Source organism: Oculina patagonica, chromosome 1, assembly GCF_052425735.1.
Source record: "Oculina patagonica isolate OP01 chromosome 1, crgOcupat, whole genome shotgun sequence".
Taxonomy (NCBI): Eukaryota; Metazoa; Cnidaria; class Anthozoa; order Scleractinia; family Oculinidae; genus Oculina; species Oculina patagonica.
This window is the reverse complement of record NC_135758.1, coordinates 34,974,313-34,996,293: the sequence shown is the minus strand read 5'-3', so window position 1 is coordinate 34,996,293 and position 21,981 is coordinate 34,974,313. Positions and strand designations below refer to the sequence as shown.

Here is a 21,981-nt window from a genome sequence, read left to right as displayed (position 1 = left end):
GGCTGCCCAACCCCAACTAGCATTTGTTCCCAGACTGCAATTTGCATGACACAACTTGACGCCAACAAATTGACAAGAGTGTCGTTTTTCGTAAAGCTTAGTTGAAGCATTTGAAGAATACCCGATACTTACTAACCAATCAAAATAACTGCTTGAGTTCTCGTGAGTAATCGAAAATTGTCACGCCAGCATGGCGCAATAAGATACAACTCGCGATCAAAAGAGCTGGCACAGTGACTTGTCAACAGGATAGAGCGGTTTTCAGTCGAGTGTCGAAAGTAAATTGCGTTTGCATTGGTTTTGCATTACTGCGCTTAGTGATTGGCTTAAAAATCTCGCGCCACTTTCTCAGCCAATCAGAACTAAAACCAAAACAAATCGTGACTCGCTCGCGCACGTTTTCCCGCGCTTCGTTCCAGCTACATGTATTTGCTTCGAGTTTTGATTGGTTCACTGGATTGTCTGTGTCCTTTGTGATTCGCCAGAGTAATTACTTTGGTTTTGGTTTTACGACACTCAATTGAAAACTGCTCTATATCCTCAACTGGTACTTAGTCCCCCGAGAATCGAATTCACCCCTGCTAACTCCAGCAGGATATTCCCGAGTTACTCTTATTACGAATCCCAAGCTAATGTGAGTGCTTCTTCTAAGCGCTATCGAATTTAAGGTTTTTAAGTTCAAAATACACAAAGACGGTAAGAAGTTTAAAGTATAAAAATGGTTTAAACAGATCTAAAAATATATATAGATTACTTCATAGAAAGTGCGCCGTACGGATTTATATTCACGAGTTGCAAAACTTTGGGAAAACGAACGAGTGAGCGTAGCGAACGAGTGAGTTTTCCAAAGTTTTGCAACGAGTGAATATAAATCCGTAGAAAGCACTTTCTATGCTGTAATTTGTTTATTATATATATAACGAGAATTCAACCATTGAGCACTTTACGCCGATTTTTCCAGTTTATAACCTTTGACATACAACATCTGCAGTTAACAGCGCGAGAAAACAAAGCTGCAAATGCACATAGCTTTTATACAAGCGAATTCGCTATTTCAATAATATACATGTAAAAAAGAAAAATTACTGGCGACAAACTCTCCTAGACAAAAACTTTATTTAAATAAACACACTACGTTACATTTACGTTAAAAACTTCGTATCGCATCGAGGAAACTTCGCCACAAGCGAATAAACTACTGGCGAATCAACAGGCGAATTGTGAACAAATTGTGGCAACACAATGAGTCAGTTAATTAAACAATAATTACCACGTAAATCCAGATTAAAAATGCAGTTTACTTAACCAAGACGATCCCAAAAGTGCCTGAATATTCTTAGAAAGTCCGCAGATGTGTTGTTAGTTCGATGAAAGTCTTGTCTTCGCTTTCACTTATCGACACTTCGCCTTCGCCTGTCTTCGCTTCGCCTTTGAAGAATGATTTTTATCACTGCTGTATTCTTTAGGTTTTGCTTAGCGTGTTTCTGTTGGCTTGCATTGCCATTAAGTTCTTAAAAGGCAAACTTTTGTAAAGGAAGAAAACGTGTAGCAATGTTTTCAAAACATAAACTGCCGTAGGGAGCAAACTTGCAGCTCGCTTTCTCAACCTTGTTGGAAACCATTTGAATTCTCGCACTGTGATTGGTTAAGTCGTACCACTCTAGACGTTGATTGGTTATATTTTTCACATGTGAAGAAAGCTGTACGCGAAGCTGATTGGACGTATCGCTTTTTTCACATGTGAAATATAGCAAATATAGAATTCTATTTGCAAGGTTTACTGCTTAAAATTCTCGCTATATATATGATAAAAAAGGATACTCCACTTAGTCTACTAGCGATGCGTAAACCCTTGGGAAGGGCGCTCTTTCGTTTATAGTGTTCTTGTCGAGGAAAGAATGTAAAGACTCCAGAAAGTCTTTTGTTCTTGCTGCTTACACATTCTTTCCACGACTAGAACACTATAAACGAAAGAGCGCCCTTCCCAAGGGTTTACGCATCGCTAGTTGCTCCCCAGGGGGCAACGAACAATAACGTCAATGCAACTTATTTGAATTCTGCGAACCTTGCAAAATCCATCATTCTCTGAAGAAGACCGCAGAAGGCGATCGAAAATTTAGAGTATCCTTTTATATTTTTAGATCTGTTTAAACCATTTTTATACTTTAAGCTATGACCACAGATCGCTCCAGCAGTTTTACGGTAAGAAGTATTTTCTATCAACAGGTGGCTAAGCGAGCGGGGGCACTTTTGCGTAAGTTTTGTTTTTGTCCTGAAGTTTTGTTTTTGTCGTGCGTTCTACTTTTGACCTTCTTCGAGAAAAAGTAGAGGCTTAGACTGCCTTTACGCACTATAGAAAAAGAGGCAAGCTAAAAACGATTGTAAACGTGATGAGGATGAACTGTTCAAAAATGACACGAGCATGGGACAAGGAAAAATCTGAGTCCCCGAAGGGAATCGAACCCATTTTCTCCCAGAATACCGGTTGGGTGCTCTGACCAACTGAGCTACGAGAGACTCGTGGTGAGCTGAGCCATTTACTAGGTTGATAAGTGACACGCGTCCTGCATACTGCTAGGATCAGCAATGTCGAAATCATCAAGTGTGTAAACGTCTTGCTAGTCGCCTAAGATACGGAGAGCTCTCAAGGAAACTGAAAGAAACGTAGGCCAATCAGACTCATCTCAGTGATTTATTTCATTTGAATGGAAGTCATGGGTAATCGAACTTTCGAACATGAAATTAAAACTCCCCATGCAAATATATGAATGAATGTATCACTTCAAAAAGGATTGATTTCAAAATGGAATTTACAACCATGCAAAATGCGAAAAAGGTATCATCATTCCCAGGCTCTTTCATTGACCTGTCACTGAAGTCTAAGGTTAATGAAGATCAAGGACTATATAAAGGGAATCAACTGTAGTCTCTCTTGTTTTCACATTATCATTGCAAGCTCTGACAAGGATTAAGGCCAATCCCGTGAAACCTACGCTTTTTGTCTAAACATCCGGTACTCGGAATTGACTTCCGGTAGAGAAAAACGCTCGAGGGCCTGGACGGGAAAGGAAATTGTTCGCTCGCTCCCATTCTCGTCCCCATAGCCCTTTCGTTTCTCTTAGCCGGCTGAGCCTTGGCACGAGAAAACGAAGGGCTCTGCGGACAGAGAATTTCCAGTCCTAGATTCTAGGACTTCCGGTCTTCATGTATGCAGTCATGACGTTTCAAAAGAATGTATGAGAGAGTCGTTATGTTTTTGACTTCCGTTTAGGAATTCTTTGTTCCAAACAGCCAATCAAAAAAATTCGAATTAATTCAAAAATCCTATGTCCCCAGAGCCCTCCGTTTTCTCGTGCCAAGCCGGCTAAGAGAAACGAAAGGGCTATGGGGACGAGAACGGCTCGCTCCTTGGAGACATGTTAATTAAAGAGCCTGTACAGTAAATTCATTTATATTTATAGCTAACAGCTAACAATTTGGTATCACTATAAGTTATGTTAAATATATGTTATTTTCGTATGTAAGATAAGTCTCAAGACAATATGATCAAGTGACGGTATGATATTCTCTCTTGGATATAGTTAATTATTGATGTTTGTTTATATTTTTATGTCTAATGACTATGAAATTTTTAAAAACGTTTCAAAACGAACGACATCATAATTATAGTCAATTCAAGTTTCAATCAAAACTTAGAAATCCAAAAATATCTTTTTTTCGTCCATTTTAAACTTTTTTTTGAAACCTATTTTAATCACGCAATACCTAAACATTTCTTGATCGGTGACATTCAAACACTAACGGTGATAATTATCCCTCCCTCAATATTCTTCTTTTGATCAAAAATAATTACCCAAACGTTTTGCACAATGCAGAAAGTTTGATGAGCTAACTACCTTTTTCAGGTTGAGCGCTATACGAGTGCTCCTGTTAAATCTTACTCCAGTGAAGGAGGGCTAGAACTGGACAAACTAATTGTTTACCTAGACACTCGGACAATTGGGCTATAACAAACTGCTACGTACGGTGATAGGAAACAGAGCTAACTACCTTGTACCATGTTCAATAGACCCTTATGTTTTTATCGACCTTTCTAGTGATCCTGGGCATCTGCTCCTAAACGTATGACTCATAAGAGTAGATTGGCCGTGGGTTCTTAGCAAACGCGAGTTCAACATCCGTGTTCTTAGAGTCATCCTTCTTGGCAATCTTCCACCACAATGGCCTCAAACCATTCATTATCACGAACAACAAGCCCAGCACATCAGCGAGAACCGCCATCCATAGAGAGGCCTTCCCTGCCAGGGCTGCAATGACTATGGCCAGCTTGAGAACAACGGAAAACGAGATGTTCTCTGCCACTACTCGGCGACAAAAGCGGCCGAGTTCCACCAGCTCTGGTATTTTAGCCAAGTTATTGCTCATCAGCGCCACATCTGCCGCCTCCACTGCTAAAGCTGTTCCTCCAGCGCCCATTGCAATCCCAATATTCGCTGCGGCCAGGGCTGGACCATCGTTGACGCCATCGCCAACCATACCCACAATGCTTTTGTTGCTATCACGTGATTTCGCGGTAATGTAGCGGCGGCGACGAGAACAGCCATTGAGCAAGAAACGCCTGGTAGATTCTTCATCATCGCCTAACACCTCGCACTCCGTGCCTTGCATTCCTTCTTGTCTCTCCTTGATCCACGATAGTTTGTCCTGCGGTTTCATCTCAGCAATGCACTCGTCCAGGCCTAATTTACTCTTCACGGCCATGGCTGTGCGTGAGTTGTCCCCAGTAATCATAGCAGACTGGACACGAAGTTTTCGCAGCCAGTTAAGGCTGGCAAGACTGTTCGGTCTGATGGTGTCAGCAAGAGCTATCATCATGGCTAGCTTACCGTCCACGCACACGAAGATCATCGTTTTACTTTCGTTACACAATGTGATGTATTTGCTTTCCATGAATTTGTTCAGTTCTTGGCCGCCGCCGATGCGATGAAGGAATTCATAGTTGCCAATCTGGACAAGATGACCATCAACAACACCGGAAATGCCTTGCCCCTCGCGAAGTTCGAAGCGTGACACTTCCGGTAAAGTAGCGCTTTGCGACTTGACCATTTCCGCGACACAACCAGCAAATTCATTAACTACAGCTGCCGCCAGAGGATGACTGGACTTGCTTTCGAGCGCGGCGGCTAGGCGGAGAGCAGCTCGTTCATGCACGCCAAAAGTGCATTCAATGTCAACAACTTGAAACTTCCCTTCAGTCAGAGTTCCTGTTTTATCAAACGCAAGAACTTGCAGCTGAGCAAGGGTCTCAAGGTGAACGCCTCCTTTGATCAGCGCTCCTTTCCGCGCAGCCGCGGTGATGCCACAAACCACAGCAATCGGGGTGGACATGACCAGAGCACAGGGGCACGCTATGACCAGCAGAACAAGCGCTCGTCGTCCCCATTCTTTTAGCTCTTGTGAGTAGGTTCCCACACCCGCTGCACCCAAAATGGCGGGAATAACGACCACCAATGCCGCCACGATGACCACTGCTGGAGTGTAATACTTCGCAAACCGGTTTATGGCAACTTCGGTCCTTGCTGAACCAGTTTGGGCTTCTTGGACAAGTTGTGCTACCTTGGAAACTGTCGAGGTAGTTGAGTCAGACGTAGTCTCAACTTCCAGGTAACCATTTTGATTGACTGTTCCACTAAAGACTTTAGAACCCACTGTTTTCTCGACAGGAACAGATTCACCAGATACCGAACTCTCGTCTACAGCAGCTCTTCCTTTAACAACATCACCATCCAGTGGAATCAGTTCTCCCGGTCTTATGGCGATCGTCGTTCCTATGGTAACCTCTTCCACTGGAACACATTCACCAGTACTCGCTAATATCGCCACTTGAGGTGCCTTGAGCATGAGCCCCGAGATAGTCCGCTGAACTTTGTACATGCAGAACTCTTGCAGTGCTTCGGCCAGAGAAAATACGTAAACTACAGCTGCGCCCTCGAGCCATTCCTGTATGGCCAGCGTTCCTGCTATGGCAATGAGCATGAGTATATTGATGTCAACACTGCAGGTCTTGACGGAGACATACGCTTTCTTGAGCACTGGAGCAATGCCGAAAACGATCTCTGCGATTGCCACCCACTGATACCAGGACGCCCCGCTAAAGAACGCTACAGTGGCTATTATCAGGAGAATGGTTTGGATCAAAAGGTAAATTAAAAACGACGACAGTGAAGGGGGCAATCTTTCACTCTCCTCGCCGTGCTGGTGGGATCCGGTTTCCATGATGCTCGCTCCCAGGTGCACGCGGTTAAGCGTATTGACCAGTTCGGTGGCTGACGTCACTTCCGGGTCGTGACGAACGTACACAACACGACCAATGACATTGACTGCGATCGATGCGACGCCTTCCAATGGCTCCAGGGATTCTTGAACAAGCTTGCTTTCCATTGCACAGCAAATGTTCTGTACGCGAAGTTTGGTTGTGTTTTGCTGTACGAGTGGTTTCTTCTCGCTGCTGTCGCTTTCCTGAATACCTCGCGGTGTTGGGGGAGGGGTGGTCGGGTAAAAACCACTGCAGTCGGTCATTGAGATTCTGCTAGCAGATTTATTTCGAGCGCATAATTCTTCAACTGATACTTTAAGCTCGTTTTTCTTGCAGCAGTTATCTTCAGGTGGTTTGCGCGTGGAGCCATTACAGGACTTACTCGCACAGCACTCGTCATCAGGTGGAGAACACGTGACAGCTACAGCGGCGTTGCGTGACTGACATGTCACATCGGGCATTTTGGGCTGACAACAAGAGCTTCCGGTATCGCAGCAAGTGGACACGGAGCTTGCACCAGCTGAACTGGACGGTCTACCACTGTCCTTATCTGTGCAGCTGCATGTTGACTGACAAGGACTGCAGCAGTCATCTCTACACGTCTCTTCACAGCAGTCAGGGGTGGTTCTCCACGAAGTAACAGCCGACCCACTTGTGTCACTCTGTGAGGTTTCGTTCCCGGGGCAACAGCCTCGACATGGAAACGAGTCCAAAGTGGCAGCATCGCGAAGTGTTTTTTCGCAGCATGTATCTTCTTTCTGTTGCTGTGGCTTCTGCTGAGAGTTGCAGTCGCTTGTCAGAAATTGATCTCTTCCTACTTCGTCAATAACACCAGAGCAGCACTTACTATTGCAAGTCGATTCTTGGCGACAAGGGTCAGCCGGCTCAACACATGGCTGTTTCGCGCAAGACGAAGTACACGGGCTGGGTTTGTTTTCCTCACTACAGACTTCTTTCTCATTATCGCAACAACTTTTCGTCTGCTTTGCGCACGAAGCAGGAGGACACGGGCTTGCCTGGTTTTCTCCATTGCACACGTCTTTCTCGCTGTCGCAACAACTCTTTGCCTGCTTTGCGCAAGTAGCAGGAGGGCATGGAATGGTCTCCTTTTTTCCATTACACACATTTTTTCCACCATCGCAACAACTTTTCACTGACAGGCAAGAATCTGTCGGATTCACGGTGTCACGGCATTTCGCCGCTGAAAGACACTTTGCTGCGATTTCATCGTTCGGCAGGAAATGATTGACATCTTCCGAGTCCTGGTCGCCATGGTAACACTCAACACATGCGCAAGAGTCTTCGGGTAACTCATCAGAGCAGCAGTCGCAGTGATACTCCTGGCACATGATTGATGCGTTCTGTTAAAATAAAAGATTACAAAAGAACGGTTTTTTAAAAACAGAAAATGGTGTTTCGACGTTCCTCACTCAAAAATTAGGCTGAGTTCCGAAATTCAGCAACTAAGAACCGGAAATCATTTGCCCCCGCATTTCCGGTTTTGTGATCATGATTGTTGCCTTTCGAGGCAGCAATTACTGAGGTACTATCACACGAATTCCTTGGTTACTTATGATAGCGAATTGCAAAACGTAAAATTCGCGCACTGCAAACCACTTACGCAAGGAATCCCCTCAGACGGTGTTGCATGACATGTTCCCGAACTACACAGACAGTCATAATTAATCGACAAACGGCTGGATAATACTTATAATACATTCGCAGGATGTAGTAAGTTTTCGTTTGCATTGTGAAAGGACCGCAAAAAATCGATTTTGATAGTAGAATCATCAAGGTTGGAAGTTCTAACTTGTACTGGAGCGGAGACGAAATATAGCAGTCTGCAAGTTTTATGACGAAGGTTGGGTGATAGAGACTTATTTTGCGAGGTTTACGGTCACGGTTTAGTTTACTCTGACTCTTTTTCCCCTCTCCTTTTTCCTCCCTCCCCCTGGTAGTCAACTGAATCATTGATCGTTGTACCATTAGTTCACAAAGCTAGATATTTTACTGTGAACCGAACCGCAAAGAATGAAGAAGCCTGGCCGATTAAAATAAAGACCATGAAAAATAGAAAATACACAAAATTAAATCTTTGCTATACACCCAGTTGCAATAAGGTTGTCATAGAAAAAAGGAAAAAGTCGAATAGGAATTAATTAAGCGCATGCATGAAATTTATTCGCACAAATGGCCTCAAAATGCCTCAAATACGAAAAAATCTGGTTACAGCATTAAAGATGGACTCAAAGTGTCCACATAAAAACTCGTGAGCTACCACTATAAGTAAATGTTATCAAATATGAAACTACGCTAATTAATTCCTATTTACCGTTTTTCTTTTTTTTTTCTTTTTCTATGACAACGTTATTGCAATTAGGTGTATGTAGCTCGGTTCATCATTTGTTTTTACTTGTAACTTTGCGTCTTGAATAAAGAATGTATGTATGTATGTACCTTATTCTTACTCATTTTCCCGATTTCAAAATAATCGCGAAATTTAATACGCGCGAAAAAAACATTGGGCGAAATTTAAACGCGCGAAAATTAATACCATATTATATATATATATATATATATCAAAACAATAAAAATTTTAAATGTTTGGAACTGCAACTATTTACCCTTGAAATATCTTACCGTCTTGTTTTCGACTAGCACCCTTCCTCTGATTATTGTTTTCTTCACCCAATTAATCGGCCAAAACCTCTTTAGTACAGTCACCAAAGTTTCCGTTAGCAGGCTCCTTGATCCTTGTAGTTACATTGAACAAGACCTTTGTATTTTTTAAGTAGTTCCTAACTCTTACTCTGACGATTGATCGATTGATAAAACACTGACAAAATCGCGAAATTTAATTCACTATTGCTCTAATTTTTCTTGCAATCGCGAAAATTAATAGTCCTCGCGAAATTCGCCTCCCGAATTTTCGTCAAATTAAGGTCCCGTCCACACTGACCCGGGTAAATTTGAAAACGCATCTTTTTTTCCACGGTGAGGCCAACCGTCCACACTGAAACGGCGTTTTCGGTCACCGAAAACGGAGCTTTTCAAAATGGCTCACCAATGAAGCGTATCGTTTTCAAATTTACCCGGGTTAATGTGGACGGAAACATTTTTCCCGGCGTTTTCAAATTTACCCGGGTCAGTGTGGACGGGGCCTAAGTACGCGCGAAAATTAGTAAGAATAAGGTATGTATTTCCTCAAGTATTTACAACGATAAAAGGGTTATCGTGAGAATCGTACCTTGGTAGTTAAGTTTGTTTCATCCGCTTCTAGTTTAACAATAGAGTGTTTCTGTCGAGGAACTATCGGCTGATAGTTGCCCCGCGGAAATTTGATGTTCTTAAAACAAATATTAGCCCGAGAAGCGAAGCTTCGAGGGCAAATATGCTAGTTTTAAGAACATCAAATTTCCAAGGGGCAACTATCAGACCGATAGTTCCGAGACAGAAACACTCTGTTGTCTTTATTGTTCACCACTAAATTTTCTTCCGCGCGCACATACAAAAACGAGCATCGTGAATTATTTTTACTTTTGAGGATAAAAAAATCAATTGAAAGCCGAAATTTAACAAACGAAACAAAACCAGACAAGAAACCCACTAAATGCAGTGAATTTGGATGGGTTTTTTTGTCTGCAGGCAGCGTGTTTACAAAAAACAGTCACGGGCGGGCACTATCGATCCGGGCATTTTTCACGGGAGGGCACTATGGGCTGATAGTGCCCTCCGGCGGACGGGCACTATCGCGTCACGTGTTCAATTTAAACCAATCAGAATCGGAGAAAATTTAGTGGTGAACTATAATCACTGATAGAGCATGCAACACGCAAAGAAATTGTGTAGAATGGTGGGTAGCACGAAATCACAAGAAGCCTCGTCATTGGCTCATTTCCGTCTCGCAATCTTCGCTTATTTTTGTATAGCTGAACCAGCACGCGTTTCGTTAAATTTAATCGCAAATTTCGCCCAAATTTTTTCGCTAAAATGAGTTGTTATTGCTGCCGCAGCGAAGTGAGCCTGAAGCGAACGAGCGAGGCAGCTCTCTAATCGGCAAAAGGATTACTTTATAGGGCTTGCAATCGCTTTTTTCTTCAAAACGCAAGGAATTGTGGTCGGCGGAAAGATCAAAGGCGCAAGGAATTGTGGTTATGCGCGAACGGAAGATTTAGGATGCGCATCAAAGGCGCAAGGAATTGTGGTTATGCGCGAATGTAAGATTCAGGATGCGCAGTGGAATTCAATGTGATCTTTGTGTTAATGCTTTGTGAATAATGGCGGAAGATGCAGACGAAGCTCGGATGTGCGTCCTTCTTCTTTTCATAACTGCGTTTATGCGTTAAGTCCTGGTTGTGCTGACTGTAGAAGCCACAGTTCATTCTGCAATACAGGAAGATAACAGTCCACGTGCCGAGCGTGCGACATCGGCAAAATGAACCTTCATCACTAGAGGAATAACGAATGGAGACCAAAGGAAATGATTTCTAACGTTAGCTGAATGCTTTGCATTTCAATGTTGAAAGGAAGGAAATTCGCCTTCCAGGGCTTGGACGGCAAACTCAGGGAATAACGAATGAGACAAAGAAAATTTTACAGTGAACTTATTAATGTTGAAAGGATTCTTGGGTCATTGCAGATGTAAGCGAGTGGGAAAAGCAACTGTTTTCACGAGAGAAACAACCACCTGAAACGTCTGCTTTCACTCACTGTAATGAATCCATTCAGTTTAACAATAAGTAACACAATGACTTCATAATCGTTATCTTTCTCCTCAGAACATTGCCCTATGGAACATGTGACGATATTCCCACTACTTGTTTCTACGGAACTTTTTAAAGGCACAATATATAGCATTAAACTTAGAAATACAGTTAATTTTCGGTGTCATCTTGGCACCATTACTCTCATTATCATTTTTGACACCTCACTGGAATGACATGAACGCTGAACAGTTACAATTTAATTTATTCTATTTCGCACCTTTACTTTCAGTATAAATTAGTTTTTTTTTCTCGTCACATACTTGATAATGGTGCCACTCACCAAAATGTTGTTCCGTTTTTTCGGTAATCTTTATAGTTAACAATATATAGCAATGAAAAATGTCCATGATGCGCAAAGTATTTCTCGTTATTTTTTAGTGCGAGCAAATTGTTATTGTACCCAAAGGCCAAACCAGAAACGAGCGCCAATTTGTCGGCCTCGTTGATTGCGTTTTGATATGTGACCAAGCGCAATGCAGGATTTCAAACAAGTGACATCTTGGATTTTCAGCGCGCACAAAGTAAACTGAAACATGTTAAATACTCTGCTTTTCAAGGCAAATTTTGTAAGAAAAAAGTTCACTCGAATCGACACGAAGCTCTCTTCAGCCTAATTTTACTGCAGTGACTTTTTATGCCACTCAATAGGGGAAGTAGCCTGGTGTAAGCAAGGCGTGGAACTCGATCCCCGACACAATGCGAACGCTGAAGGCTTTGCGTTTAAGACCGCTAGCGTTATTTGATGTAAAATTGTAAATAGTTTCTTAACTTTTTGTATTTCTTTTTATTTGTTCTTGTTTTGTCCCTTTCGTTTTTTTTTTCGGCATAATACCATATTTTTGCTAGGGGCCTTAACTAAATCAGTAACAGCAAGCATACTACTAAATCGTTCTTCCCCTTTGGCAGCACTTCTACCATTTAGGTATACTAGTACTTAATTCTCTTATAACTTTAAAGTCTTTTCCCCAATTTCTGTTTATTTACACAGAGAGCCCCGTAACAGAGAATTTAATTATTGATTTGAACTCATGCAACTACCTGTTGTGGGTTTATTGTTTTTCTTACCTTTTCGATGTTTCTTAACTTTGCTTTGTTTAAGAACACTCTTGCTCCCTACAGTTAAGAAAGAAAACATTCAGTTCAGTTCGTAGGTCGATCGCTTATCTAAAAGAGGTCGGTAAAATGCCGGAGTCCGCCTATAGCGCGAGTTTGAAAAAATAAAATAAAATGCCAGCGTCCATTTCCAGAACCGTACGGTCATAACTCTCACAAAGGGGTTCTTGATACTGAACCATAACAAACGAAGAGTTGAAACGAAATCACAATAAAGACGCTGCATATTTTGGACAATAAAGCTCGGCGTAAACTGTCCACAGCCCTCTATTTTCTCTTACTCGTTTACTCTATGTTCTCTTTTCTCTTTAAACGCGGGAAAAGACTACTCGGAGAAGTGTTTCTTTCGCGTCATTTTGTGTGCGTTGTTTTGCGTTGAAAAAAAGAGGCTGTGAGCAGTCTAGAAAAACTCAAAAGTGACCGACTTTTTAACACGTTGAAAGAGAATCGAAAAATAAGAGTAAAACAAAACAGTTTCCTTGCCTGAATGATAGCTGAAGGAATAATTTCCTCTGTTGAAAGTTGAAATAATTACAACGAAAACGTGCACGCGTCTTCGGCCTGAAAACTCAAATGTTCCAGAGAGTGTTTTGAGCTCTCGTCAAATGGAAACAGAATTGTCCTTGAAATGTTATGGCGACATGTCCGTGGGCCTAGCTTTATCTATAAAAACAAGGAAAGTGTGCTGGGAAAATTTCTATGCTGGCGAAATTTCAACTCAAAGCATGCGGTCCATAAGTCAAACACTGACCGATAAATCGCGAAAGAAAATAAAACACTGGGGTGATAAGAAACTGTGCGATCATTTACTCCGAGAATGGTTTCCGGTTTACAACCGTTTCCCTCCCAAGAGATTGAGTGTTCATAACCATGTAACATCCATTTCTCCCAACTAGGTTGAAAAGAAATCTGCAATACTAGGTATCTTAAAATAAAAATGATTTTCTTTCCGACCAACAACTGTTTGACTCGGCTTTATCTAACTATAAACTTCGTTCTGAAAGATCGCCCGGTCACAAAAACAATCAAATTTTCTTTCTTATCTACCAAATACCCTGACATATTTTGGCATTCCTTTGTGGGAATTTTCAGGTACTTGTTTAAAGATTGTAAATGCTAAAAGGATGTCACGGGAACATTGTAAACAAAATTTTCTCGGCTTTTTCTTGTGTGCTTATGTTAAAAAAGGCTGCAAACAAAAAATAATGATTGTGCTGCGATCCATGAATTCTACATTTTGGCGTATGGGAACGGTGTATTTAAGGACGTGTGCGCATTAACATAGGCGCCGAGCGGGGGGCAGACTTTGTTTACCTTCGGAAAAGTTCGAAAAATGATCGGAAACGTTCGTATGGCCTTAGAACAACACTCGGAGAATTTTTGGAAATCTTCGGTCTAAAAAACTGCTCAAAAAAAGTTGCTAGAACGTAAAAACGTTGCTCCAAATATGAAAACCTGCCGAGTATTTTTGGGACAGTCTTAGCCCCTCCACGTTCCAAAATGCTCTGACATTCGGTTATCTTTTGCGACCTTCAAAAGACCGCCGCGTTCAATCTTTTAACAAAATAACAAAAACAAACAAATCCCGAAGTTCTGCACAATCATCCTTCTTCGGTTTTCAGCGCTCGTTATTACATGGGTATTTATATAACTAAAGCAACAATCAAACCCTAATTACAAAAGATTTACGATATTCAAATAATAAAAATGTTTCGTAATCCATTGTTTTTTCATTTCAATACGTTTGCTATTGTAACTGGGGCAAGGTTGTTACTTAAGTTAGATAAACAACACCCATGTACCAATAAACCAGCCGAGCATGTAAACTGACTAAGGAATGTCTTCGAAAAAAGTCACTGAACTTCCAAACTGCTGAAAAAGTTATTTTCTTATTGACAACTAATTCACATACCTAGGTAGTTTCATCGGTATTGCAGAAAAAAGCCTCTCTGAATTAATCGCCCACAATAAAAAAAAGCTGTGTGGTTACATGTATATAATTAATTTTTAAAACTCATTTTCAACTTGTTGGGGCGATTGAAGACGATCTTTTTGCCTTCCCACAAGGTTGCGATAATGTTACGCATGCATACTTTCAAAAAGATCTATTATAAATTGATGGAGAAACCACGTCGAATTTAAAACGTTGGCGATCAACGTAGGATGCAGCAGTAACACGCCATGTATTTTAAATAAGTAATTAATGAAACAACCGTCTTCGATCGTTGGACGATCACTAAACACTGAGAAAATTAGCAAGACACACACACATGAACTAAGGATATCATACTAACAGAGTTTGTCGGAACAATTGTTAGAACAATTCTTTGTGTTGTTACTTACAAATTAATCGTTGCATTGATAACGCTGTCGACGAAAGCGGCTGGCCTGAGTCAGTCTCCTTTATTGCAGCTGGAAATTACCCAAGGTGTGGTTGCTGTTAAAAAAAGAGACATTTGAAACACGTCCGAGAACGGGTGACCAAATCGGCGTCATTTCAAATTTGTAATTAGACAGGCAAGATGCACTTTAAAACATGAAATGCGCGGGAAAATTGTTCTCAGTCTTCATTACGTAACAAATAAACAATTGCGTTTTTTAAAAAAACTACAAGAATTAACGTCCAATGGGGCAAATAATTTGCACAAAGAAAAGAAGCAAAAATTTAAATCGGTGTTATACCTTCAATCTTCTGACACTGAACGCACCAAAAGCAATACAAGCCAAGATCACTTACTCATACATGTAAAACAACGTTGAGGAATGCAAAACTATGTATCAACCGGCACCAAAAGGAATGTAAACAAAAATTGTTCATTTGTAAACAGAGCTCACTTGCACCGTAAAACAAAAGACATATGCGACATTTTGAAGAGGCTTGTCCATCAGTTGCTATCAATAAAAAAGTTGTTTAGAGAAAAACATTCAAGATTATCAGCCTGTTTGTAAAAGTGATAAGATTGAGAAAGAAAATTTTTTTTGCTAAAGCACGAACTGTTAAAAGAACAACAACAAGTCCGTCACGGTGTTCTAAACTCCCGAACAACCTGCCCTGTCTTGCACTTTTAAAGTGGCAGTGATGAATAAATTAGAAAGCATAAACAGATAGCTGTAAAAAATAAACAAATAAATGAAAAAAATATTTGAAAGGCTTAGCTTTTGTACCCCTGCATTTCTGTATAAACCTTTTCTGCCCAGAGTCAAAGCTTAATATATGTAATGTGGCTCTAACTTTTGAGATTGTGACTGCATCCTGAGGTGGGACATTAAAATTAACAGCTATGGAACAATACAATGCGGGTTCTAACACCTTGTTTGCGGATGAAACCCTAGTGTGTGACCATTCAAAGCTGTTGCGCAGTACTTTCACACAGTTCGCTTATCGTTCGTACTGGGGGTTCATCCACTCATAGCCCACATAGTATCTTGGCACGTACCGGTTTGTGTCTATTTGGCAAATGTGTGATAAGTTGTTAAACTGCCAATTTATTTGCCTCAGCCAAAAAATTTTAGTTGCAAATAAAAGTGTTAAGTTTGAATACTCTTTTCAAAGAAATTAACTGGCTCTGGGCTACAAAATTATTTGCATCCATTTATAAAATTTGACAAGACATTGATCCAAACTTCACACTGTAACTTTCCTACTTCTAATCAGGGTCAGCCAGGAGGGTAAGTGGTATACAAATATACCTGAAAACATGTACCCAGTATACACAAAATTTACCCTCAAAAACATTAAAATACCCAAATTTGGAAAAACACAGTATACTTTATACCTCATAAAAGGCCCAAATTTAGCATAAAATTACTGTATATCCTATTTAAAATCCCGCTGTATACCGTATACCTTAAAACCCTGGCCAACCCTGGATAATGGCATTTATTTTTTGGTGTACTGTTCCTAACAAGTATTTGGACTGAATAGAGAAAAGTGTTTCATTTAAAAATATAATTTGTCAGAGTACATGCAAAATAGAACCAGAATGATAAAAAAATATGCAAACCAAAAAAACTTTTTTGCCCAATATGAATGACCGTGAAATTTTCATAGAATTTTTTTGTCTGAGATTCAGGGGGCTAACCGCTTATTTTAAGAGTTTTATGTTATTATGATGGTAACCACAACTTTTTTCATTTATTTTTCCATTTTTTGACTGATTGAGAGATTGAGAGACTGCTATGTCAACTGCAAATAATGCACTGCTTATGTGCAATACCAAGTTCCATACAACTTGCTACAAAAATATTAAAATTATGCATGGCCTGTCCATCTCTGAGCATAAAGACAAAAAGGCAGACCTGCCAAGTCTCTGCTGGAAAACTTCCAGTTTCCAAAATCTTGACCAGCACCTTAGAGAAACTTCTAATTCTGAGTGGGTTGAACACTAACTTAATGTCTGAGTGCGTACAAAATGTTTCAGCTAAGCATCATACTGGAGAAGGGTGTGATAGGTAATATATCAAACACAAGAGTGTTTCATCGCATTTCCAAACACGGAGAAGAGAGTTGAAAATATGACTCAAAGCATTGTATTTTTGACCATGGAAGAATGTGGTTGATTTGTTTCATACAATGACGCCAAAAATACACTTGTGAATTGGAAGGAAAAACAATGCAAAATCACATGCACATGTGACAGCTCATATTTAAGATTGCAGTTTTTGCACTTAAAGACAGCGAATGTGTGACAAATTTTGTCCTAAATGTTCCAGTTGATTTCAAGGTCAAGGTTTTTCCAAACTTTTTCAAGAGTTTTCCAAACTGGAAGTTTTCCAGCAGAGACTTTTTGTCTTTTTGCTCAGAGATGGAAACGCTATGCATAATTTTAATATTTTTGTAGCAAATTGTATGGAACTTGGTATTGCACATAAGTGGAGAGTAAAAGATTCATAAAGAAACTAAACACATATACCAAATGGAATTTCAACTTTTTTATCATTTGGCAAACACGCAAGATTGAATCAATTTTTAAACTAAAAGACAAAGACATACATCTGTTGCACGTCATTTACAAAGGCACATGTATTTGTGGACAAACATATATTGGCGAAACAGCAGGCAACCTGGAGGTTTGTGTCAACGAGCATTCACATGTTAATGGGCAGTCAGAGCCAGCTAAACACATTAAGAAACACCCAAATCACAAGTTCTTGTGGGAGGTTCTAACCACCGCTCATTCATGGATGAAAAGGAGAATAAAAGAAGCGTTTTACATTGCACATTTCCAACCAGAACTTAACAAACAAGTCCAATCATTTGACCTAACCTTGTCCCCCATGTGAATTGGTATCATGTAACGGATTAGCCTAAGCTATAAAAACACCCAGCTTCATGCAGATTTCCACTCTGAAGATGACCAAATAGATAAAAAAACATTTCGTCATATTTTTAACAGCTTTTAACCTTAATTTTTAATATATTTTTTTTATCGGTGAAATGTACATACTGCTAGATTCTGTTTTTGGAAAAGTTGCAACAATTTCTCGAGTTTTCTGAGATTTTCCTTACAATGTGTTAGTCATGTTACAACATTTACGGTCTATACTCTCATTGACCATAGCTCTCAACCAATGAGCATGCAAGAATTGTCTTAGAGGGTTCAATGGGTTTTTCAGGATCCAGGGTTTGGCTTTTTTGAAGGCTAAGATATGGGATTTTTAATGGAAGAGGGAGAGAGATTTGAGATTGAAATTATGAACGGGACATGTGAATTGGCGGTTTTACAAGCAGGGATTCAGGAAATTACACTTAAAAGAAACACAATCAGGATAGTCTGGTGACAAAAATTGGTGTACTTGTATAGAAAATGAAGTTGCGATCTTGGTTAACTTCCAAAGGGCTGCTAAAAGCGTTTGTTTTGACTTACACAAGTTACCCCTGTTTCCCACATTCAAGTTACATGGAAAGAAAGAAATATGCTCATTGTCGGTGACCAAAGATTCCAAGAACAGTGTTTGGAGAGAATATACACCCACTGAAAAGCCTTTATACTTGAGGCAAGGGATTAAGAAACAATAAATAAGCCGATAAAAACCTTTGGGATTGAGGGAAAATTTTAGCCGGGATGGCGGGATCCAAAAACCCTATTGGGGACCCTCGTCTTAGTTATATAAGTTATAAATCTGAACTCAAGCCTACATTGCAATTGGTGTGGTGAATTCAGCCAGTCATTTATTGTTTTGGTTGTGAAAGAAAGGGGGAACTCCAAAGTGGATGGGGGCTTATAGGGGGGGGGGGGGGGGCATAACAAATTTCATGCTCCAAAAAGTAGGTTTATTAGAGGGGGGCTAATAGTAGGGGGCTTAAATAGAGGATTTACTGTCTGTATATAAATACATCACAAGACGCAGAATCCCAGGGGGGTACTCCGGCTTGTTAATGACGGGGATGATCGAAGGATTTTTTTGGGTTTGAAATTTTCGATTCCGGGATTTTTTTGGGTTGGAAAATTTGGCAAGTATTTTTTTGGGTATCTTGATTTAGATAGGGGATTTTTTTGGGTATTAAAAACGAACTAAAGTGCCTTGGCGCGGCCTTGGCGTCTTTATGGTATGATGAATAAACAAAACGAGCGTTCTTTGTGTTATTTTGTTGCACCTACTAGCAATTTAGGGGTAATTTGGCAAGGGATTTTTTGGGGGGTTATTTTTGGTTCAGGGATTTTTTTGGGTAATGTCGGAAGACTTAGGGATTTTTTTGGGTCCTGAATTTTGCCTCCATTCGATCATCCCCGTTATTTACAAGCCGGAGTACCCCCCTGGGCGCAGAACATATGAAACACTTATTTTCACTCACCTATAAGGTATGAGCTTAATATATTAAACAACAACTTGTTTTGAGTACTGTTGATAGATATTGAGCCTAATGAAATGTGAGTGTCCAAGAGATTCCACACGCCATTTACAGCAATAAGTGCCGACCTGAAGCTCCTGAAATGAAAGGAATGAAACAAAATTCAGAAAAACTCGGTGACGCAACATTCGAAAGCATTCTTTTACGTGTGAAAAAAACGAAATCACAAAACAGTAAATTAAATGGCTAGGGCGACGTAAATGCAATGAACACGTAAAAAGAATCAGTAAAACACAGGGCAAGAAAACCACGTACTTTTACCTCCACAGAAGATTTCGTGCAGCACGGTGAAGTCACCACCTGAGTCAGTTGAAAGTTGCCATCTCATTATATGAGCCCGCGGTTGTCAGTTTTGGTCAGTGAGAATACTGAACAGTAGATACGTGGTGTAAGCAAACGCCAAAGGAAGCATGAAGCAGTCAGTTTTCTCTTTCGCAATCATTGACAAAACCTTGGCACAGTTGCTGTTTTTCTTTCTTGAAACATGAAAAAGTCAAGTAATTTCCCCTCTCCCCCTTTGCAATGTTGCGTAGCATGCAAAAAAGTAATGCTTTCAATTGCTGCCTACTTTTTCTCACCGCCAAACTGAAACGCACTGCACGAGGGGTTTGGGCACATTGTGCCATCCAACACTGAAACCGGGAGATGGGGGTGGGTGGGCCAACGACTTTTGTCAATGATTGTGGGTTCCTTTTAGTGTGTCAAGATGGAGTCGAGTTTAGCCTGCTCGATACCCTCATCCACTCACTCTTTCCTAGAATCCTCCCGCGCCCCCGACGGGACACCCCTATGATGGATAAGGCCAAAACCTACATCGAAAACTTCAGGGTTGGAACCTGTCCCTCAAGTCCCAGGTGAGATCAGGGGCGGATCCAGGATTTTTCTTTGGGGGTAGGGGGATCACCACCAAGGAATGACGTAACTGACTGTTTTTGCAGAATAGGCAGGTGCCAGTTGTGTAAGAAAGTTGCAGGTTTTCTCAGGAGGGGAGTGCGCAACCCCTGCATCCTCCCCATAGATCCGCCCCTGCAGATAGACAATAAATCAAACGGAAGAATAAAAAAAGTCGATGTTTTGACTGTTCATTTATCGGGAATTTGTACAAGTTCGATTTGCGTCAGGCAGTTGACGGCTTACAGTTTGAGTGTTCGTCAACTCACTGCAAAACAGTGATGAATAATTCTAGTATTAGTTCCTGAAGGTACAGCAAAACGAAACAAAACAAGACTGAGACACTTACCCCTTATTCCGGATAAATCAACGACGGACGTAACAAGAGTTCGTTTAACTATACGAAACTTTGCGAAACTAGACTGTGCGAAACACTAAACTACAACTTTTGAAATATGAATAAATAAATGTCGAGGAGTGCCCCTTGGGGCTGCACGGGGGCACGCCACATTACGTAAGTTCAGTTCTCGCAGTTTTCTGTGCAGTCGTCTTATCGTAACATAACGTTTGCGACACCAGTAAACGTAAGTAGATGAACTGCGCTGAACTGAACTTATTTTAATTATTGCGCGCATTTTCTGTAAATAGTGTTAATATTGTTTAATTGTTGTAAATATTGTGAAATAAAATCAAGCGTGAATGAAATCTGCATACACAGGACTTTCATAAGAAGCTCACGGGAAATCAGCAGGTTGAAAAATATTTCTACTTTCTACTTGGCAAATATATAAAGCGGGATTTTTATGTTCTTTGTGGGCTCCATAAGGACCCTCCATGAGAAATGGTGTAAAATGAAAGACATCAAAACTTGAGTTTAAAAAAATTCTGAGCCCTGTAGATGACCTGAGTTACAGTTGCGATTGACATAATTGCGAGAAAAGTCATGTCATCACAGTTGCAAGGGTGGATCTAGGATTTTTCTTAGGAGGGGGTGCAATACTAAGGAATGGTGCTATTGACTTTTTGGAGTGTTTGACCTAATGAGGCAAATTCAGGGGAAACGAATTTTGGTTCGAGTCGCGTTATCAGGAGAAATGAAGCATCCCGGATAGGCTCTTACCGATAGTGCTAGCACTTTTTTGGCATTACTGTATTTGGCTTCGCGAGCATTTTTTTCTACATTTTATCCCGAAAAGCACTGCTAGCATTATTTTGGATTTTCGACTGATTATTTGTATAATTTTGTGCTAAAAAGCACAATCTGACTTTATTTATGGCGTCCAAAGCCTCCCAGATGCATTTTGCCCTCATTTTAGTCAAAGGAGCCGAGGAGGCCTAGGGAATAGGTTTGATCGGTCAGCGGTTGCCTCTAGAAACCCAGTCCATCACACTCGTTCCAAGATGGCGTCATTCACGTTGTCATCGAGGAACAAAGGAAGTCAGCCAGCCAAGGCAGAAAATGGAAAATGTTACTGAAAATCTGAAAAATGTAATATTCTATGTTTAAAAAATCGGAAAATAGTGAGCATTTTTATGTAAACCACCAGCACTTTTTTGGCATAAAAAACAAGCACTGCTTTTAGCATTTAATGCTTTTTTACGAGCACTTTCGGTAAGAGCCTAATCCCGGATACCGGTGTCTGAAATTTGCAGACTGCAGACTTGCAGACTTTTCGCTCCGGCTAGCCTTTTCACTTCCGGTTAGTCTTCTGGGCGGGGTTGTTCAAAGCACGATTAAGCTAATCTAGGATTAGCGTGAAAATTGATTTCAGTTTTTTAACTTCTTAGGGAGGTCTTTTGTTTTTATTTCCTGTCCTCAATTTTTGTCATCGACTAATCTCAAACTCCACAAATAATAAGCAATAAAAACACTTTTATACACGAGAAATTAAACCCTCGATTAACTTTTAATCCTGGGTTAGTGTTAATCCGCTTTTGAACAACCCGGCCCTGGTCTGCGCCAGATGCAGACAAGAAGGATCGTGAATGCAATAAGTCTGCAGATTGCAAGTTGCAAAAGAAATCCTCTGCAGACTGCAAAT

At 40.7% G+C, this 21,981-nt stretch overlaps 2 protein-coding genes across 5 annotated transcripts in view; one reads left to right on the top strand and one right to left on the bottom strand.

The window, feature by feature from the left end:
* The window catches only part of LOC144666637 (retinoic acid receptor RXR-alpha-B-like), a 31,447-nt gene that overhangs the window by 4,196 nt on the left and 5,270 nt on the right, over positions 1-21,981 (top strand). The gene's annotated exons all lie outside the window — the stretch shown is intronic.
* On the bottom strand, positions 2,674-19,368 carry LOC144666414 (uncharacterized). 4 transcript variants are annotated; one of them, XM_078527849.1, is made up of 5 exons: positions 19,304-19,368; positions 18,992-19,125; positions 14,539-14,632; positions 12,148-12,195; positions 2,674-7,677 (listed from the first exon to the last, which is right to left on the bottom strand). In XM_078527849.1, the coding sequence occupies exon 5, from the start codon at positions 7,663-7,665 to the stop codon at positions 4,117-4,119; it is 3,549 nt and encodes a 1,182-aa protein (XP_078383975.1). In that variant the 5' UTR covers positions 7,666-7,677; positions 12,148-12,195; positions 14,539-14,632; positions 18,992-19,125; positions 19,304-19,368; the 3' UTR covers positions 2,674-4,116. The 4 variants fall into 4 exon arrangements, with proteins under 4 accessions (XP_078383975.1, XP_078383983.1, XP_078384000.1 ...); XM_078527857.1 differs by having other exon boundaries at positions 19,310-19,368; XM_078527874.1 differs by lacking the exon at positions 14,539-14,632.

Excerpts from the sequence above, each read along its gene's own strand:
- LOC144666414 (XM_078527849.1), bottom strand. The coding sequence starts at position 7,665 with ATGTGCCAGGAGTATCACTGCGACTGCTGCTCTGATGAGTTACCCGAA.